The sequence below is a fragment of the Cydia pomonella genome, chromosome 1, assembly GCF_033807575.1.
Source record: "Cydia pomonella isolate Wapato2018A chromosome 1, ilCydPomo1, whole genome shotgun sequence".
In the NCBI taxonomy this organism is placed as follows: domain Eukaryota; kingdom Metazoa; phylum Arthropoda; class Insecta; order Lepidoptera; family Tortricidae; genus Cydia; species Cydia pomonella.
In genome coordinates this window covers 4431704-4452884 of record NC_084703.1, presented here as the reverse complement: position 1 = coordinate 4452884, position 21181 = coordinate 4431704, and the positions used below count along the sequence as shown (strand labels likewise).

At 38.3% G+C, this 21181-nt stretch overlaps 1 protein-coding gene across 1 annotated transcript in view; it reads right to left on the bottom strand.

Moving 5' to 3' along the window:
- Positions 1 to 315: 315 nt before the first annotated feature.
- LOC133526490 (titin homolog) overlaps positions 316 to 21181 on the bottom strand; it is a 133290-nt gene continuing 112424 nt past the window's right edge. The window contains 7 exon segments of the mRNA XM_061863146.1: positions 316 to 1483; positions 3802 to 4227; positions 4928 to 5035; positions 7059 to 7215; positions 19198 to 19330; positions 19758 to 19797; positions 20594 to 20762. Of these exon segments, the coding sequence (XP_061719130.1) occupies positions 3809 to 4227; positions 4928 to 5035; positions 7059 to 7215; positions 19198 to 19330; positions 19758 to 19797; positions 20594 to 20762 (1026 nt within the window). The 3' untranslated portion in view covers positions 316 to 1483; positions 3802 to 3808.

The following is a 21181-nucleotide window of genomic DNA, read 5'->3' as shown; positions in this document are numbered from 1 at the left end:
GGAAAGAAAGGTACAGTCAGCGATAAAAGCTTGTACCAAAAATGTTTTTATTGCCAAAACTTATTTATCAGTCAAAACCTTTTTGACAGAACTTATGATTATTATCTATGACTACCCTTGACTTGCTCATCCCTGATGTGAACGCAGCCCGTCGAGCGAAGATGCTAAATATTAAATTATAACCCTTAATTATCATCTATATTTCCATAAATATTTTGTTACTAAGCAACCAGTTTCGTCGACGACGTCATACGATAAAATAAATAGTAATTAAACAAGAAAGACCGTACTGGGAGTCAAAAATAAACAAACATCAAACTCGTAATAAATTTATTGACAATACCCCGGGATCTGGTTCTATATATCTTAGGCAACACTTTATAACCAACGGCATTGGGACAATCCCAAAAAAATGTAATATTACATTATTTATCACACTTCCCTAAGTACTTACAAAGCGCACATTATAGGTTGTAAGTTGTAAATAAAGAACGTCATAATATTTAGTAATTGTCCCAAAGCCTTTATGTCTGCCAATCCAATGCCAATTTTTAATACTGTTGTCGATGTGTTACATATTATATCTAATTGGTACCACAAATTACGTATTTTTTATGTAAATATATACGTAGACTTTGGTGTTTACGTACCCATCGACCTTTGGATTGGCAAAACATGTCTCTTCTCTAATAAGAGTAATAGCTATAGTCACGAACATCACTTCACACAATACATCTAAGCCGTACGTGTAGTCCAATCAAAACGGTACTTCGGTTTAGCCTTTTTTCTTCCCGTCCGTAAAATTTTAATAATCTCATCTGAATGTCTAATTTTTGACTAGAACTGATTAAATACTTAGACGAATAAAACTATGACCGATAGATGAGTAATAGAATATACATATTGAGGTAATGAAATCACAACAAGCAGTTGCCCATAACTATACTCCTTATTAAAATAGCTGTTTCAATAAGTAGTGATTTTATTTCAAAGACATAAAGATCAGGAATACCTTTAAAAGCATCCGGACGATGATTAAATACAACTTAATATAACATAATATTTATAGGTTAACTGAAGTTATACGATAGGCAATTGACGAAAATGTGTGAAGCGAAAGACACAACCTAACAATTAAAACAAAAACTTAACATTTTTCTACTTCGTATGCGGCCAGACCAAGATTCATCAAAACTCAAGCAAAATTAATAAATAATAGTATAATTATAAATAATTCAGCCTAAACACGCGCTTGGTACAGGCCTGCTCTCATACGCGAGAGGAAAAATAATAGTATAACGTACATAAATTAAATACAAACCTATAACAAATAAAAAACAACCTTGTTTGCCAGTAAACAGAGTTCACTGTCAACAAACATGCTTGAACCTCGAGGTCTTCTGACTGGCCGTACGGAAAATAATTAGAAGTAAAATGCACAGATAAATAATTGAAAAAAAATCACTCGCAGCTCCGTTTCAATCTGAAAATAAGGAAAATTGTTGATGGTAAAAAGTGGGAATTCACGTCTTGCCACATTGGAGTATGCACCGCAAGTTGAAAGGAAAATTTATTCTTATGCGTAGGTAAGTTTGATTTCCTACCTTGAATTAATGGCCATAAAGTCTATAATACAAGCATTATATTATTGGACTGCGCGATTTAATATCGATTTTATTGTTGTGCTAAGTTAGAAAGTCAAGTTTATATAAAACCATTGTCAATTACAAATCAGAGGTTATTTTCATGTATTGGGACATTCCACAAAAAGGTATATTTTGTCGGGGACGAGACGTGTGTACTCGTAATAACTTGCAGATATCTGTATTATATACGATTAAAAATAAAGCTAATTTCTTAGCTTTATCAGAAGTATTCAATAGCTTCTCGTACCCCACACTTATTTGGAATGCCCGTAAGGGCGTCCGGAGCACGTGAGCGGGTTAACGAAAAACAAGCGGTTAATTCGCTCGATTGCCGTGTCCGCCGCCGCGAGGCCGGCCGCGCCGCACCGCGCCGCGTTCACGAGTTGGTCGCTTACGTAATACGCTGTCTTGGTGCGGACGCGTGCGGTGGAACTTACCTACAATGTCACCTACGTGCGCCCGCCCCGTGCACCCGCCTACGCGACGCGGACGCCTGGATGGTAAGCACGGTAGTAATTATTATTGTTTATCTCAGGCAGTTCGTAATTATGTTACTCGGTGATTTTCCCAGTAAATGGTAGCTGGGTTTTGGGAAAACTATTTAATACATACCTAACCTGAGAATAATCAGTTTTAGCATGTAAGTACTTTAGAGTATATTTTACAATTGTATTTGCATGTATTTATACGTGAAAGCAAATAAATGTACTGATTCTGATTCTGATTTTGATTTATAAGTACTTAATAAAATATACATCAGTTTCACGCAGGTTGAAGGTTTAAACCGGGAGCTGAACATAACTCTAACAAATGCCTCAGTTAAACGGTACACCTATTATTATATGGCACGAAGCAAGGAAATGCCTTAGAGCCACCCCACACTAGCGTCTCCCGAGCGTCGAAGTAACGTTGGCGCAACTGTGCAGCGACGCCATTTTCCATAGCGCTGACTAGACGCCGACGCACAAAAGACGCTAGGGTGTGAATTATATAACTACCCACTATTGCCTTTGTGAATGTTGTTATTGTGATATTTGTTAATAATTTAAGTATAAAATCACAGCTCACGGGCGCAATTGCATGGCATGTATGTAAATAGTTTTTAAGTCTCATGAAGTGAAATGTTAATTTCTTTTGAGAATAATAAAAATATCTTTAACCCGAATTATACCTCTTGCGTCGAATGATGATCCTTGTGACAGTTGCTTCAAGTCTTTTTTGTTTGCGATGAATTTAACAAATAATTGAAGAAACATATTTTTATCACATTTTTATTACTCAAATGTTACATTTCTAAATAAATTAACGTGCTAAACTTCCAAAAAATGTCAGCAAACATTTTACGCGACAGCTAGTACATATGAAAATTAACTCTTATAGTGGACCATCATTCGACGCAAAAGATTAAAGCCACGCACAATAATGAACTGATCAACGTTAAATACGGTGCATGACATGTCATAGAGAACTGTCAAAATTTCATACAAGCCAAAATTTATAAACTACGATGATGCTGAAAGACGATTTGGTGCAACCCTATGTATCTGCTATATCGCCTATAGTTCGTTTATTAACAATAGAAATGAGATAAACAATCTTGGCATTTCTTTTAATTGAAAATAGTTATTTGTGTCCCAAGGGAGCAAAAGTAGGAAATTGCGTGCCGCGTGTAAAATTGTTACACGAGCCGAAGGCGCGGGTGGCAAACACGCGGGATGGAATGTCCTACGTTTCCTCCCGTGGTGCGCATACTATTTTTCTGCTTGACGGAGGCGGAAAGCGGCAACTTCGTTTAGCGCAGCGGGAGCAAAGTTGACGCTTTCCGCCCGGAGGGCAGAAAACACTTTTTAAAAATGAGTAACTGTTACTTATGAAAGCAAAATAATGTAAATGATTGTATATGATATATAATTGTTAAATATTTGACTTCTTTTTCAAGTGTTTTTTCAATAAAAATACGCATCAAAATCGCTTACCTTATTTTGTAATGCTAATAAACGGACTATTTATAAAGCTCTTTGAATATGCACGTTCAAAGGATTAAAAACCAGACTTGCGAATATTCCAATGTGGCAAACAATCGCATCGCAAATAAATCGCAATCGCACGTCACAACTAAAATGGGTACCCAAAATTCGCAGCGCATGAAACTCACTCCGAGCTCAGTCTTTCGATGTAGATGTGCTTCTCTTCCTGTAAGGCGCCGAGCGTCGAGGCGACGCGCTGTACGCTCTGACGCCTGCGTGGAACTTCCCCTTCTGCGTTATAACTTCTAGTCTCGCTGCGCCTTCTGCTCTCCCGTAGTCATTCTCAATACTGATTCTGTATAAGCCTACATCTTCAACGGTCACATGTTCGATTTCCAGCTTCCTTATCTCGTCCTTTTCTTTGATTGTGATGCGGGAGGAGGGGGTAACTATAACGCCGTCCTTGTCCCACGTGGCCCAAGGGGATGGGAGGCCTTTGACGGCGCATTGGAAGACGACCGTTTCGCCCTCTTCGACGACCTTGTTGAAGGGATATGTGTAGAAACTGGGCGCCGTTTGGCGCGTCGGGCTGGATAGGCGCTTCATGTCGGGTGCTGGTAAAAAAATGATGGTAAGATTATATTTCTAAGAATATGGAAACCTAAGGTATTACGTTTTAAGCCAGTAATGGTCATTTGTAACTAGTTTCATAGAGAAATAAATAAGCTTAGAATGCTCACCTATACATAGTTGAATACTCCTTTATACCGAGCTTTGCAAAAACTTGTGGAATTCCATGCCTAAAGGGCACCTGCATGCCAGCTTGGACCCTTCGACTCAGTCCAAAGGCGCGCTCTACGAACTCACAAGCGGTATTGAACCTTTAAGTCTAAGGAGAGACTGCCTCCTTGTGTGTGTTCTACCGCTTGTACAATGGGCTGTCCTCTGAGGAATTGTTTGACATGATGCCCACGGCCACTTTCTATCGCCGCACCGCTCGCCGTCGGAAGGGTGTTCATCCTCACACCTTAGAACCTAAATGGTCGCGTACTGTGCGGTTCAAGAGGAATTTCCTCCCGCGGACGCTCCGGCTATGGAATGAGCTCCCTTCCGAGGTTTTTCCGAGGGTCTACGGTATGGGGTTCTTCAAAAAAGGAGTGTACAGGTTTTTAAAGGGTCGGCAACGCGCATGTAACACCTCTGGAGTTGCAGGCGTCCGTGGGCTGCGGTGACTGCTTACCATCAGGCGGGCCACCGTCGTGGTATTTAAAAAAAAGGGTCCTTAATTCGAAGCCTGCAAGTTGTTCTACTCACCGGGGGTAGTGGTCCTGGATATCGAGCGCGCGGGGGTGGAGCGCGGGGTGGAGGCGGCGGAGAGCGGCCGGCGCAGGCGCGCCGATAGCGTGTTCGGCTCGCCGGGCGCTGAAAAATAATTATATTTACAGTACATATATTATGGTGCTACTTTACCGTACTAGTGCGCAAATTAGCATATTACGTTACTGTGTCAAACATTTAAAGGGCCATATGTACTGTAATACGTTGTACGATACATGTGCGAATAGGTAATTCGCAACTCGTGTCGATTTAAAACACTCCCTTCGGTTGTGTTTTAATTTATCGCCACTCGTTTTGAATTTCCTATTTTTCGCACTTGTATCGTAATGTACTATTTCATATCTCATGTTCTGAAAGTGGATCTTTGCATATTATGAACTGGACGGAAAGTGATGTTTCTGCCCTAGAGCGTTTTACTTTCCAAGTATGTTTTATTTTCATTTATTTTGCCTAAGCAATGCACCGATAAGCAATGCAAACTTCGTTATAAATGGATTTGTTGTATAAGTAATTTCCATTCTAATATTTTGTTCACGATTCTATAAATAACGATCCTTTTACCTAAAATGTTAATACTTTTAATTAACCCTCAAAATCCTACAAAAGTTCATGCTGATTTGTAAAATACACGTGTATTTTACTTTCCTCGTATTCAAAATGAAAAGTAAAATTCATTCTGACGAGGTGAGGCTTAAATGGAATTTGAAATCGAGGTGTATTGTCAAAGAAAACTTTGTAGCCACACTTAAATTTACTGCCATCTTTCGACATATATGATTAAAACTGTTAAAGCGCCATTTGACTTTGATCCTTATTGTGTCAATGATATGCGTTAAATTTGTTAAATATCAAAAAGTGGCGCCATCAAAAAAGGCCAAATGTATGGCGCCATGGCGGCATCGTTTCGAGCAATGGCATCATGAATTTTGGGTTATGCCCGGTAAGATGGCGGCACTTTTCGATATTTATCAAGTTTAATACATTCATTGAAAGAATAAGAATCAAAGTCAAATGGCGCTTTAACAGTTTTAATCATATATGTCATTCTAAAAGTTTGAATCATGTTGACGACCGGTTTGGCCTAGTGGGTAATGACCCTGCCTACGAAGCTGATGGTCCCGGGTTCAAATCCTGGTAAGGACATTTGTTCGTGTGATGAGCATGGATATTTGTTCCTGAGTCATGGGTGTTTCCTATGTATTTAAGTATTTATTAATATTTATATATTATATATATCGTTGTCTAAGTACCCTCAACACAAGCCTTATTGAGTTTAATGTGGGACTTAGTCAATTTGTGTAATAATGTCCTATAATATTTATTTTATTTATTTATGTGTCGAAAGAGTCGCAGTAAATTTACGGCAAATTCTCTTTGCTTGCCACTAACCAACAAGAACAGAGTTCCATAACATAGTGTCACCTGCCTGGCGTGCACACTCACTAGTCTACAAAAAAATCATCAACGAATTTATTACCAAAACAGCGTAATTCAGTGAACGCATTCAGGTGTTATAAAAACAGTCTGACGCCATTACACCCGTAATTATGTTTACAAGTTTACAAACACTTCCCTAATCTCTTTATCGATTAGTTTTCCCAGCAGGGATGTTTTTGTGCTAAATTGTAGTAAACAATATTTTAGACAATACATCTTTCTCCAGCTTATAAATAATTACTTTTATGTCATATAAACACTGTATTGTTTAAATTTAATTATGATATCGCTTGTCCGTCGATAGATATATGTAAAACAAAATTCGTATGCCTATCGGCAAAACATAGTAATCATAATATGTTTTTTTCTTTAAGACCAATACAGTGTACGTATGTAATAATAATTAACGTATTCTAATTCTGATTCTAACTCTAGGCCTCGTAAGTATAAGTTCGTTATCTGCTGTGATCTGTCTACTGTCTAACCTGTCACTCTCTCTCGTTATTAGATGCTTGCTCACGGTACACGACTAGGCAGGCACTGGTAGAGGCCTTGTCAAGGTTATTATAGGCCTCGCAAGTATAAGTAGCAACGTCATCCGCTGTAACTTGCCTGATCTGTCTCTCTCTCACTCTTTCTGTTTCTCTGTCGTTGTATGATAGATACTCACGGTACACGACTAGGCAAGCACTGGTAGAGGCTTTGCCAAGGTTATTATAGGCCTCGCAAGTGTACGTTCCTTCGTCATCGGCAGTAACTTGCTTGATCTTCAGCCGCGCGGCGCCGGATTCGAACGTGCACTCCAGGTATGGGCAGTCGCGGATCAACTGCACAAACAGAATTGTTTTTTTTTTCAATAATGCTTGGAAATGTTCCCTCCATAGCTTGGAGGATTTAACAACTGGAGTCGCCTTTAAGAGCTTATCCCTCTGTCGAAAACCTCGGCCAATGGCGATATGCATTGTATGGACTGACGTTTATTAGTACGTATACATTTGACGTTCCCCTCCCCGCAAAAGTCGGCAGACGTACAGAAAATTACAGACAAGGCGTCTCCAGTTGTCCTAAATCCTCCAAGTTTTGTAGTACAGAAATAGTTGGCACGGGAATCTTTATTATGGACAAAAAAAAATACACAATCATTTTTTTACAGTCAGTATCAAAATTAACGGATCGGACTGTGCGTCAAATGTATCTATCTATATTCTAACTTAAAAGAGATATTTACAACCAACAGACCGTTGACAGATACTTTTGAACGCGAATTCAAGAGATATATTTTAAGAGGTTTTTTGGAAAAGTATTCGAGACTGGCAGATCGTACTTATACACGTTATTTCATCCGCTACAATTAACGTTAACTGTACCACAGCTTTGATGGACTCCCACACGTACGAAAATCTATTATTGATTTATGTGTTTTTGACCAGTGACCCGTGACACGGGTCACACAAAACCTTAACATTTTATATACATAAACCTTCCTTAAGAATCATTCTATTGATATGTGAAAAACGAATGAAAATGCGTTCAGTAAGTAGTTTTTGGGCTGATCGCGAACCTATAGTACATACAGTCAGACGCGGCGGGGGACTTTGTTTATAAGATGTAGTGATACATATTTTGATAAAAATTCAACGCAAAGTTGTGTTAATTATATTTCATTATCATTATGATCACAAAATCGCACATCCACGTATTAATTGCGAAGTTAAAGCTTTCGATATCAGGGACCGGACCCGCTTACCCTAACCCGTTCAAAAACCCGGGTTATTGTAAAGCTGTGTTCCAAAAACCGCTTCATTTCGGTAAGCTTTTGATTGGCTTACCGGTTAAGAAGCTAATCCTTTTATTTGAATTAATTCAGGTTAGCGCTTACCGATATTAAAAACCCGGGAAAGGGTTATCGCTTCAAGCGCTGATTAAATACGAACAAGCTGTTTTAGCTTTTACGTAAATTGCATATGGTCTATTAACGTAGCGCCCGACGCGAAACACGGCGGTTCCATTCCCTACGTGCACGTGCGAGTGCGCGGCGCGGCGCGGCGGCAGTCGGTATTTGTCAAAGGCTTTGTAATTTGCCGACCTAATATTGCTAATTCAAACAAAAGTGTACGTTAAGTCAAGTAGCGCACATCGTAGATTTCAAAACACATGCTAAGGTTTAAGGCAAATTACCTAATATGGTAAGGCGTTGCATTGATTTCATGGTATATTTTTGTTTAGTACCTATTACTCCTATTATTGTCACTTTCTTTATCGTTTGCTGTCTGTGCACATCTCCTGTGTCAGTGGAACTCATCAATGGCTTCTAATAATTTTATCGAGTTAGGGCTCATTTTAAAGGTCTTGACGAGTTCTTTACGATACACATGGTGGAGAGGGTCTGATGGTGGAATCGGAAGGTGTCGATGGAACTCATCGATAACTACTAGTAATGCTATCGAGTTAGGGCTCATTTTAAAGGTCTTGACGAGTTCTTTACGATACACATGGGGGAGAGGGTCTGATGGTGGAATGGGAAGGTATCGATGGAACTCATCGATAACTACTAGTAATGCTATCGAGTTTGGGCTCATTTTAAATATGTTGACGAGTTCTTTACGATACACATGGTGGCGAGGGTCTGATGGTGGAATCGGAAGGTGTCAGTGGAACTCATCGATAACTACTAGTAATGCTATCGAGTTAGGGCTCATTTTAAAGGTCTTGACGAGTTCTTTACGATACACATGGTGGCAAGGGTCTGATGGTGGAATCGGAAGGTGTCAGTGCAACTCATCGATAACTACTAGTAATGCTATCGAGTTTAGGCTCATTTTAAATGTCTTGACGAGTTCTTTACGATACACATGGTTGAGGTTCATCATTTTTGAAAACCACATTTCCTAAAACCTTTAAAACGACATCCATGACAACTTTTATGACAAGTTGCATGGCCGCCATCTTGGATTCCAAAATAGTCATGACTTTCGAAATCCGCACTCCCTAAAACCTACAAAACGACATCCATGACGACTTTTATGACAAATTGCATGGTCGCCATCTTGGATTCCAAAATAGTCATGATTTTCGAAATCCGCACTCCGTAAAACCTATACAACGACATCCATGACTAATTTTCTGACATATTTCATGGTCGGCATCATGAAATCCAAAATGATCATCTTTTTCGAAATCCGCACTCTCTAAAACCTATAAAACGACATCCATGATGACTTTTATTAAATAGTACGTGGCCGTCATCTTGGCTTCCAAAATAGTCATCATTTTCGAAATCCGCACTCCCTAAAACCTATAAAACGATATCCATGACGACTTTTAAGACAAAAAGCATGGCCGCCATCTTGGATTACAAAATAGTCATGATTTTCGAAATCCGCACTCCCTAAAACCTAAAAAACGACTTCCATGATGACTTTTATGACAAAATATGTGGCCTTCATCTTTGATTTCAAAATGGTCATCATTTTCGAAATCCGCACTCCCTAAAACCTATAAAACGACATCCATGATGACTTTTATTAAATAGTACGTGGCCGTCATCTTGGATTCCAAAATAGTCATCATTTTCCAAATCCGCACTCCCTAAAACCTATAAAACGATATCCATGACGACTTTTATGACAAAAAGCATGGCCGCCATCTTGGATTCCAAAATAGTCATGATTTTCGAAATCCGCACTCCCTAAAACCTAAAAAAACGACTACCAAGATGACTTTTATGACAATATGTGTGGCCGCCATCTTTGATTTCAAAATGGTCATCATTTTCGAAATCCGCACTCCCTAAAACCTATAAAACGACATCCATGACGATTTTTATGACATAGTACATGGTCACCATCTTGGACTCCATCCATGACGACTTTTATGACAAAAAGCATGGCCGCCATCTTGGATTCCAAAATAGTCATGATCTTCGAAATCTGCACTCCCTAAAACCTATATAACGACATCCATGACGATTTTTTATGACATTGTACATGGTCCCCATCTTGGACTCCAAAATGGTCATCTTTTTCGAAATCTGCACTCCCTAAAACGAATAAAACGACATCCATGACGACTTTTATGACAAATTGCATGGTCGCCATCTTGGATTCCAAAATAGTCATGATTTTCGAAATCCGCACTCCGTAAAACCTATACAACGACATCCATGACTAATTTTCTGACATATTTCATGGTCGGCATCATGAAATCCAAAATGATCATCTTTTTCGAAATCCGCACTCTCTAAAACCTATAAAACGACATCCATGATGACTTTTATTAAATAGTACGTGGCCGTCATCTTGGCTTCCAAAATAGTCATCATTTTCGAAATCCGCACTCCCTAAAACCTATAAAACGATATCCATGACGACTTTTAAGACAAAAAGCATGGCCGCCATCTTGGATTCCAAAATAGTCATGATTTTCGAAATCCGCACTCCCTAAAACCTAAAAAACGACTTCCATGATGACTTTTATGACAAAATATGTGGCCTTCATCTTTGATTTCAAAATGGTCATCATTTTCGAAATCCGCACTCCCTAAAACCTATAAAACGACATCCATGATGACTTTTATTAAATAGTACGTGGCCGTCATCTTGGATTCCAAAATAGTCATCATTTTCCAAATCCGCACTCCCTAAAACCTATAAAACGATATCCATGACGACTTTTATGACAAAAAGCATGGCCGCCATCTTGGATTCCAAAATAGTCATGATTTTCGAAATCCGCACTCCCTAAAACCTAAAAAACGACTACCAAGATGACTTTTATGACAATATGTATGGCCGCCATCTTTGATTTCAAAATGGTCATCATTTACGAAATCCGCACTCCCTAAAACCTATAAAACGACATCCATGACGATTTTTATGACATAGTACATGGTCACCATCTTGGACTCCATCCATGACGACTTTTATGACAAAAAGCATGGCCGCCATCTTGGATTCCAAAATAGTCATGATCTTCGAAATCTGCACTCCCTAAAACCTATATAACGACATCCATGACGATTTTTATGACATTGTACATGGTCCCCATATTGGACTCCAAAATGGTCATCTTTTTCGAAATCTGCACTCCCTAAAACGAATAAAACGACATCCATGACGACTTTTATGACAAATTGCATGGCCGCCATCTTGGATTCCAAAATAGTCATGACTTTCGAAATCCGCACTCCCTAAAACCCATAAAACGACATCCATGAAGAATTTTATGACAAATTGCATGGCCGCCATCTTGGATTCCAAAATAGTCATCATTTTCGAAATCTGCACTCCCTAAAACGTATAAAACGACATCCAAGACGACTTTTATGACAAATTGCATGGGCGCCATCTTGGATTCCAAAATAGTCATGATTTTCGAAATCCGCACTCCCTAAAACCTATAAAACGACATCCATGAAGACTTTTATGACAAATTGCATGGCCGCCATCTTGGACTCCAAAATGGTCATCATTTTCGAAATCCGCACTCCCTAAAACCTATAAAACGACATCCATGAAGACTTTTATGACAAATTGCATGGCCGCCATCTTGGACTCCAAAATGATCATCATTTTCGAAATCCGCACTCCCTAAAACGTATAAAACGACATCCATGACGACTTTTATGAAAAATTGCATGGCCGCCATCTTGGATTCCAAAATAGTCATGATTTTAGAAATCCGCACTCCCTAAAACCTATAAAACGACATCCATGACGATTTTTATGACATGGTCACCATCTTGGACTCCATCCATTACGACTTTTATGACAAATTGCATGGCCGCCATCTTGGATTCCAAAATAGTCATGATTTTCGAAATCTGCACTCCCTAAAACCTATATAACGACATCCATGACGATTTTTATGACATAGTACATGGTCACCATCTTGGACTCCAACATGGTCATCTTTTTCTAAATCTGCACTCCCATAAACCTAAAAACCGATTTACATGGCGACTTTTATGACTTACTGCATGGCCGCCATCTTGAATTCCAAAATCGTCATCATTTTCGAAATCGGAACTCCCTAAAACCTAAAAATGATGATTTTTATGACAAAGTGTGTGGCCGCCATCTTACTAAAACCTGTTATAAACCGGATACAAATAAGCATCTATATAGTAAGTCAACATTAACGAAAAGTACTTTTACGTCGGTAGTTACAATATACCTATCGAATCAATTACGTAATGCCCATCTCTCCCGCGGTGCCGCAGCGGCGGGGGAAAGGCGCGGGAGAGGGGTAAGGCTTACCCTAAACCGAAAGGTTACCGGTTAGTACACGCAAAACACAAACCGAATCAGCTCCTGTAAGCGGTAACCACTTGTTACGATTAGGTTAATCTGAATAATACGGGTTATCATTATTGTTGGGTAACCGGTTGAACGGGTTACCCAAACGATTAGCTTATCGTATGAAGGGGTTACCCATTCCGAACGGGTAAGGCAAATGAACGGGTTTTCCGGTCCCTGTTCGATATTTGCATAAAATCTATAATATTACGGTGATGCGCAGAATATATTACCGCGGCTGTTATAAATAGGTATTACTTTTATATGAAGTCATGGCAATGGAATTTAAATGATCGTCAGTATTATTAGATTTAATGGTTTGACATACATGTTTTAATTACACGCTCAATATATTTCGGAAAGCACTGGTAATGAAGTAATAGAAAATAATATTTATTTTTAAAGTAAAATTAATGGTATATACAATCATATAAAATAGCTTATTTCATTAAAATTAAAAACTAATCTAAATTAAAATATATCTAAATAAGACCCCCGCTGCATTGTGCCAAAGATGCTGGCAGCATTCCGTCGCTGAATGGCAATACTTATGAAGTAATTAACTTATCTGCAATCTCAAAACGATTTCAAAGGAAAGAGCTTTTTTCTTTTTTTTCCAAATCCTACGCAGGTGACAAACAAACATACAGCCCGCTTGGTAAGCAATCATCGTAGCCTATTGCCGCCTGAAACTTCAGAGGTGTTTTTTGCGTTACATCGCGTTGCCGACCCCAACACATCGCACCCTTGTTGAGCTCTGGCAACTATGAGTTGGGTCTACTGTTCTTTGGATGCGGTTTTCTGTAAGGTACCTACTTCTCCAGTTGGGCTCTGCTCTAGATGTGCTGTGCCTTACCACACAAAGCGAGAAGACATTCACAGTGCCCATACCGCTCCTTAGAACATTTTTTTCTAAAATTCAATGTTTACAATACAGAGGATTTTTTTGTAAATATAACATGTTATTCTCTTGTAACTTTTTACCTATAAGACGTGCAAAAAAATACTTGAATATATTTGTTTCAAAATGTCTTAAATTTTGTGATAAAGTCAACTAAGAAAGAAGAAGTTAAGATAGGTATGGGCATTGTGAATTTCATCTCGCTTTGTGTGGTAGGGCACAGCCAGTGGATGTAATTCCAGAGCCCAACTGGGGAAGTACCTCCACCTTACAGAAAACCGCAGCCAAATAACACTAGACCCTACTCATAGTGTTGTGTTCCTGCCGGTGAGTAAGGTTGCCAGAGCTCAACGAGGGGGGGGGGGGGGTTTAGGGTCGGCAACGCGCATGTAACTCCTCTGGAGTTGCAGGCGTACATAGGCTACGGAGACTGCTTACCATCAGGCGGGCCGTATGCTTGTTTGCCACCGACGTAGTATAAAAAAAATCTGTAGAAGTATTATTTAAAAAAATAACAAATTTTGAGCCCTTCAATCGAAGATGGCGGGTAACGCTCAGACCCCTCAAAGACGAAAAGTAACAGTTTTCATGACTAGCCTATTTTTACCAATACAATTTAAAACATTTTCATCTCCACCTTTTGTAAGGCAAAGTCTTCTTTCTATAGATTGAATTATAGGCTCTCCGAAACATGTCCACGAGTGACTAAAACTACATGGGTGAATCTGTAAAATATAAAAAAAAACAACGGGTTGCACTCCGGGAGTACCGGCAGGTGAAAAATTTAATATTAACGTTGTGTATTTCTGATATTTTGGAATGGTTAGGGAATAATTTTGCACGAATTGCTTTAATTATCAGTATAAAAGTACTATTATTTATGTGGTAAAATACAATATTCATTTATGGCGCTATCGTACACAAACATGACAATTTATATTACATTAAAAATGTAACACTTCAGAACTATTACAATCATTTTACATTAAAAAGTTTATCACTCAGAAAAATCAACTTCCATGCATAATTTCAACGAATCTTAAACCATCATCATTACTAGAACCATCATGAAGCTTTTCAATCTGACGAATCTGTCGATCACGTGACCTGTCGCGAGTTTAACATTTTTTCCCCATCACAAAAAGTGCACAGCGCCGCTAAAGAAGTTTTCACTTCATAACACTTGTATTAAAATCTTCATTAAGTAAGGTGATTAGTGTTTTTTGCAACGAAAATTTGTCACTTATCCCATACTTATTTTAATATTTGGCGCCCTGGGCAATTAGGCTTGGGCCGCCCCATATAATAACACAAATACATTTTTTTCGGCGTCTTCTGGAAATGTGGAGCCTGTGCCGCCCTTCGCAGCCTGCCGCCCTGAGCCGTGGCCCCCTTGGCCCTAAGGTAAATACGCCCCTGCACTAAACGCAAGTAGCAAATATAGACTCACAATAAACCCTAATCAATGTGTAAACAGGCCCCAATGTGAAGCCCAGCCACACTTACCCGTATTGACCTCATGTAAAAAAAACACAAAATAAAATCAAACCTAATCTTAGCTAAAGTGAACTAAACTGAAGATCATCGTACCCGGCTCTAAGGTCCCCATAATCCCTGCAGCATTCGCTTATTAGCGCCTAAGCGCATATTTTAAATACATTAAAACAGTTGCATCAATAAAAGGAGGAAGGAATACGTAGTATTCCAAAAACTAAAGTTTTGAAATTGGTTTTTGACATGACCGGTACTGACATCTTAAGTATTTGACTCTTAGCTACGTGCGAAGTGCATGGTGGCGGTAAGTAAAGCGATCGCAGCGCATGCGATGCTGAAAATTGGAACTAACCGAGGATAGCGTCTCTTTAACATTTCGTACAAGTTATATGGCTCGAAATGGAACTTACATTTACGATTACTCCTGAAATATTCATTTAAATTGTATGGTGTGAGGGACCAGTGTAATCTGTATAATATAACTAACGTATTTAATTTGATAATTATTTATACTGCATGCGTGTAAATAGCTTTGCAAATGCCACATACTATGTGATCTTTTTCTAAAAGTAAAGAATGGATATAGTAAGTTATCCTTAAAAGATAGATTTTCAACACTGTAGACTTTTTGTAGACCCATGAAAGAGAGACAACCCCAACATGCATTGTGTTGTTATAACTAGCTCAAACGTATTAGACAGCGTTTTCGATTAAAGCTCCTAGCCAGCGTGATTTTTTCCGACAACATCGTCATATTTCAACTAATTTACAACAACCTAAACAGGTTATATACCCTAAGCTTTCTCAAGAATGATAGATGAAAGTTGTATGAAAATTAGTTTAATAGTTTTTAGTTTTGGAGTAGTTTTATAAGATGTAGTGAATTGACTTATTCCCCTAGATTTGCGGATGCCAGGTTGCGTGACAGTCGTGCACGTAGCGAATACGTAACGTACGCATATTATTGCCGTGTATGAGCTGCTTGTAGCGAAACTACTACAGCCGGTTCACCTATTACTGCTTGTTCTCTGTTTGGCCTGAGGGTTAACTGGTAGAGAATGCCTCTTGGCATTAAGTTCGCCTTTTGTACAATTTTTACTTCTAACACAAATTGACGAAGTCCCACGGTAAGCTCAAGAAGGCTTGTATTGTAGGTACTCAGACAACGATATATATAATATACAAATACTTAAATACATAGAAAACATCCATGACCCAGGAACCTCCTCATCACACAAATAAATGCCCTTATCGGGATTCGAAGCCAGGGCCATCGGATTCATAGGCAGGGTCACTACCCACTATATTTAGTTTTTTTAGCATAAGAAAGGGATTATTAAGCGATTTTGACGTGTCTTTTTATTCAATAACATTTATGAAAATTGATAAGACACGGCAAATATGTAATAATTATAAATCACATACAATCATTTACAACCTTTGGTTTCATAAGTAAAAGTTATTGATTTTTTAAAAAGCGATTTCAATATAAAGATTTCAATGTCAAGATTGTTTACCTTTTTTCTAATTCTAAAAGAACTAACTATAGGCTAGACCGGTCATCAGAAAAGAGTCGTCATATATATGAAAAAGAAAAATAAGTCAACTACTTGACAAACAAATAAACTATCTCAGGTCAGATAGAATCTTGTCTGGCTCTACAAAACCTCTTAACTTTCAAAGAACAACACAACAATAGCCCTTTCTTTGCAAAATATTATTAAAAAATCCATTAGCCTAAAACCCACGCCGACGTCTAGGTCCCATAGAATGTCATTGAAATTCAGAATATAATGTAACTCAGACACGAAATAAACAACGCGGTCATTTTACAGGTAAACAATGTGAGACTAAATTGACAAGGTGAGATCAACATAGGTGTTGCACGGTCCTCGGTAAACAATAATGTAACATGAGATTTTAACATTATAACAAATTGTATAGGAGAGATGGTAATAAATAAATGTACACGTATTATTAATATCTGGAACTGACAACAGTTTTATATCTCTAAAGAACTGCTAACAAGATGCGTTGTTGTATTGTATTGTTGACGACCTGTCTAGCTGGTAGTTGGTAGTGATCCTGCCTATGAAGCCGATGGTCCCGGGTCCAAATCCTGGTAAGGGCATTTATTTGTGTGATGAGTACGAATATTTGTTCCAGAGTCAAGGGTGCTTTCTATGTATTTAAGTATTTATATATGATATTCATCATTGTCTACGTACCCACAACACAAGTCTTATTATTATTAAGCTTACTGATGTACTTAGTCAATTTGTGTAAAAATGTCCCATAATATTTACATATATTTACATTAATTTATTTATTTATTGTTTTTGGGTTATCAGTACTTGCATTGTATGACTTCAGTTACCCCATAAGAGGATGCCATATCTTAGAAGGGAACCAATATATCCATGATAAGCTTGGATGGCAGTTTCCCTTAACTAACCTTTGTTAGCTTCCATAGAGCGTATGCAAATGAGTTTATTATGACACATACATTATTCACTAATATGTTCGCTTCAAGAGAATGTGTCATCTAGGCAAAGGCGCGACTACGTCGGATCCGATTATGCACCTACGACATTAATTAAAATTAAAACAAACATTTGCAAACAACGGATTACATCCAATTCGTATTTTAATTAGCTAAACGGAAAGGTTAAGAGATTAAGTCATGGGTGTTTTCTATATACAGGGTGGGGCCTGTAACTAAAGCAAAAAATTAAAACGTAGATTCTAGTCCTCAAACTGGACAACTTTTGTGTAGCAACTTTTTAAAATCATAAAGTTTTTAGATTGTTCCTTTTTCAAACAAAGTAAATAGTATTTTCAATGTACTTAAAACTCCGTCTAATTGACATCGCCTGTCAGTCTAGTCACTCTACAGACATAATCAATTTCATAGTACATTGCGTCTTCGAATTAACTTTAAAATGTAACAAAATTCAAACCGCAAGTTTTTTTCAAAGTCGTCAAACAAACATTTTAATTTTTTGCTTTAGTTACGGGCCCCACCGTGTATATAGAGTCAAACCAAAATAAGTTTGCAGCAATTTTGATAGCCCATAGACGGTGCATAGGTTATTTTAAAATTCTAATTTCTAAGTAATTATGACATTTACTTGACACTTGCACCGTCTGGGCTATCAGCACTAATTTATGCACAAGCAAAAATGTGAAAAAAGCTACTGTAAATGCGCAATTTTATCTTTGGGGCAACTCGGCGATTACTTTTTTCAACTTACAACAAATTAAAATTCATAAACATGATATCCGCGGTCCCGAGCACGCACATCCGTCTCGATTACGCTTCCGCTCAGTGAGAGTGCGAGAAGAAAATGAAGTTAAGTTTTTGAGTTTACTAATGCAAAGGAAACGTCCATTAAACCTGTCTCTAGAACCCGACAAAGCTGCTGCGTCGACTGAGCCTGGCGGCTTCGCTATAAATATACAACGGAATATACATAGACGAAAATCTTCGTATATTATTGACTTCAAAAACAGTCCCCACTGACATCTATCACTGACAGTTATCCCTTATGCATAAATATACCGCTCCCGCAGCTTTGAATACGCAATACACAAATGCCGCTGTTAAAGAAATGTTGTGTGTGGTCACTAAATGTTTTGATCGGCTACAAAAAATAAATTAGCTAATGTATTTTGACCTTTATTTGGACAAATCTAAATTGCATTTGTATTGCGGTTTTAATTAGTGGGCAGCTAGAGCCTCATGTCAAGCTCTGGACACTGAACTCAACAGCGTCACCATCATAGCTCAACAGATGTTGAGTAACTCACCTTAGCGTTACTATCTGATTTTCGGTTCTGGATGCCCGCTGATTTGACACACGAACTCAATAGCGTCACCATCATAGTTCAACAGATGTTGAGTAACTCCCCTCAGCGTAGTGGTACCATCGGATGTCAGGCTCTTGATGCCCGCTGACTCGGCACTCGAACTCAACAGCGTCACCATCAAAGCTCAACAGATGTTGAGTAGCTCACCTCAGCGTTACTATCTGATTTTCGGTTCTGGATGCCCGCTGATTTGACACACGAACTCAATAGCGTCACCATCATAGCTCAACAGATGTTGAGTAACTCACCTCAGCGTAGTGGTACCATCGGATGTCAGGCTCTGGATGCCCGCTGACTCGGCACTCGAACTCAACGGCGTCACCATCATAGCTCAACAGATCGGTAAGGTTCCGCTCAAAGCGGGGTATAACATCTACACGCCTGGAAAATAATTAATTTTAAGCAGTTGTTCTTAAAACACGAAGAATTAACTATTTAACCCTTTATATGGTACACTTATTGATATTATTTGGCAAAAATGACCTCCTTATAACATCATCTTTATGTATTTTTATTACGAAGAATTTAAAGGACTTTCTAAAGACGATGAGACGATCGTGTGTTTTCTTATTCTTGACCATTGAAGGGTTAAAACGTCTCTTTAATATATAAATTCGCACCAATTTAGCATGAATTATAAGGGGTAAACATATTTTAAGTTATGATTCAAGTGTAAAATTTTCAACTATATTTTTTTACATTACAAAGCAAAATATTAAGTCTGAAACATAATTTAATCCCCTAATAGGATTTCATCAGATATTTTCTGATACATGGTAAAATATTATTTAGTTTAGATTTCACTCACCCATATCTGATATTGTGAGAATCATCCCCTGACGTGAGATCTGAAAACATAACGGTAATTAAAAACTTAATAAAAGAAAGGTCAATACGCATTCAAATTAAATATTCTTAAATCATAGCTACGAGTACTTGAATTGTTTAATTACTACGACGTAACAAATTATTGCGATTCGAATCCAAGGTAGGTTCGGTTACCTTTAACCAAATTATTTTAAGCTCAAAACAGGAAGTTCAGTAACAAATCGACCGAGAAGAGAGATTTTTTCCCTCGCCATATAATACCTAAGCATACATTTCGCCAAGATTTGCATGGAAATAATAACCTTAGCTTTCCGATGGGTTGTTCTAGTGACGATTGATTAGGCCCCAGTATCAGGTTAACGTGTGGTATCTCGAATCTGCAGGTACTTTTGACGCATTTATTTGTAAACCACCAGGTACTTAAAACCAGATAGATGAGGTATATCGGCCATGTCAAATGTTCCGCCATGACCGATACCTTTGCCAAAATCTGCAGGAATACACTAGTAATAGCCTTAGCTTCAGCAATTGAAGACAAAGTCGGCCCCCACTCATTTTGTAGTAGACAACCCCCGATGCTACAAGTCGGATAGGTGCGGTATTTTGGCCTCGCCAAATGTCCTTTCCTAGTCTTTGGTGCTAAATAATACAAACATTTAGCCAATATTTGCAGAAAAATAATGGCCCTTCAACAATGGATGACAAAATAGGCCCGCACTCATTTTATTGTAGACAACCAGGTACTATAAGATAGGTGAGGTATTTCGGCCTCGTCTAAAGGCCTGTCCTGCCTTTTTGGATCTAAAGAATAAGTACCTTTAGCCAAGATTTGCAGAGAAATAATAGCCTTAGCTTCTCCATGGACGTTCCTAGCGACGACAGAGTAGGCCCCAGTGTAGTCGAGTTTGGCGTGAGGAATCTCGAATCTGTACTCTGGGCCGGCGCCTACTCGTTTGAAGTGGCTGGCGTCGCGGTAGTAATCGGGCTGGAAAAGGGGCGAAATATCAGTGAATGTTTAGTATAAATTTATACTGAGCGAAGACGTTGGTAGCGAAAAATCACGGCTTTGGGCTATTTAGCAAATCGGGATTTAATCGCGTAAATTTAAAATACGCGATTAAGCTGTGCTAAATAATAATGAGTATATTTCAATTTTTCTTTAACTTAAAATGAGTTTAAATTCAAGATAAATAATTAAAACCCCGATTAAATATATACAACTATATATTATATATCTAAAAAAAAGGTCAAGTACAAATATGAAAACAACATCTAGTAAAGTATAATCTAACAAAAACATAATTTTATACGGTGTAAATAAATACTACTTAAATTGTGCGAAAAGTTTAATAATAAGGAAACAAACAATAACATAAGGTCAATACGGTTAAGTGTGGTTACAAG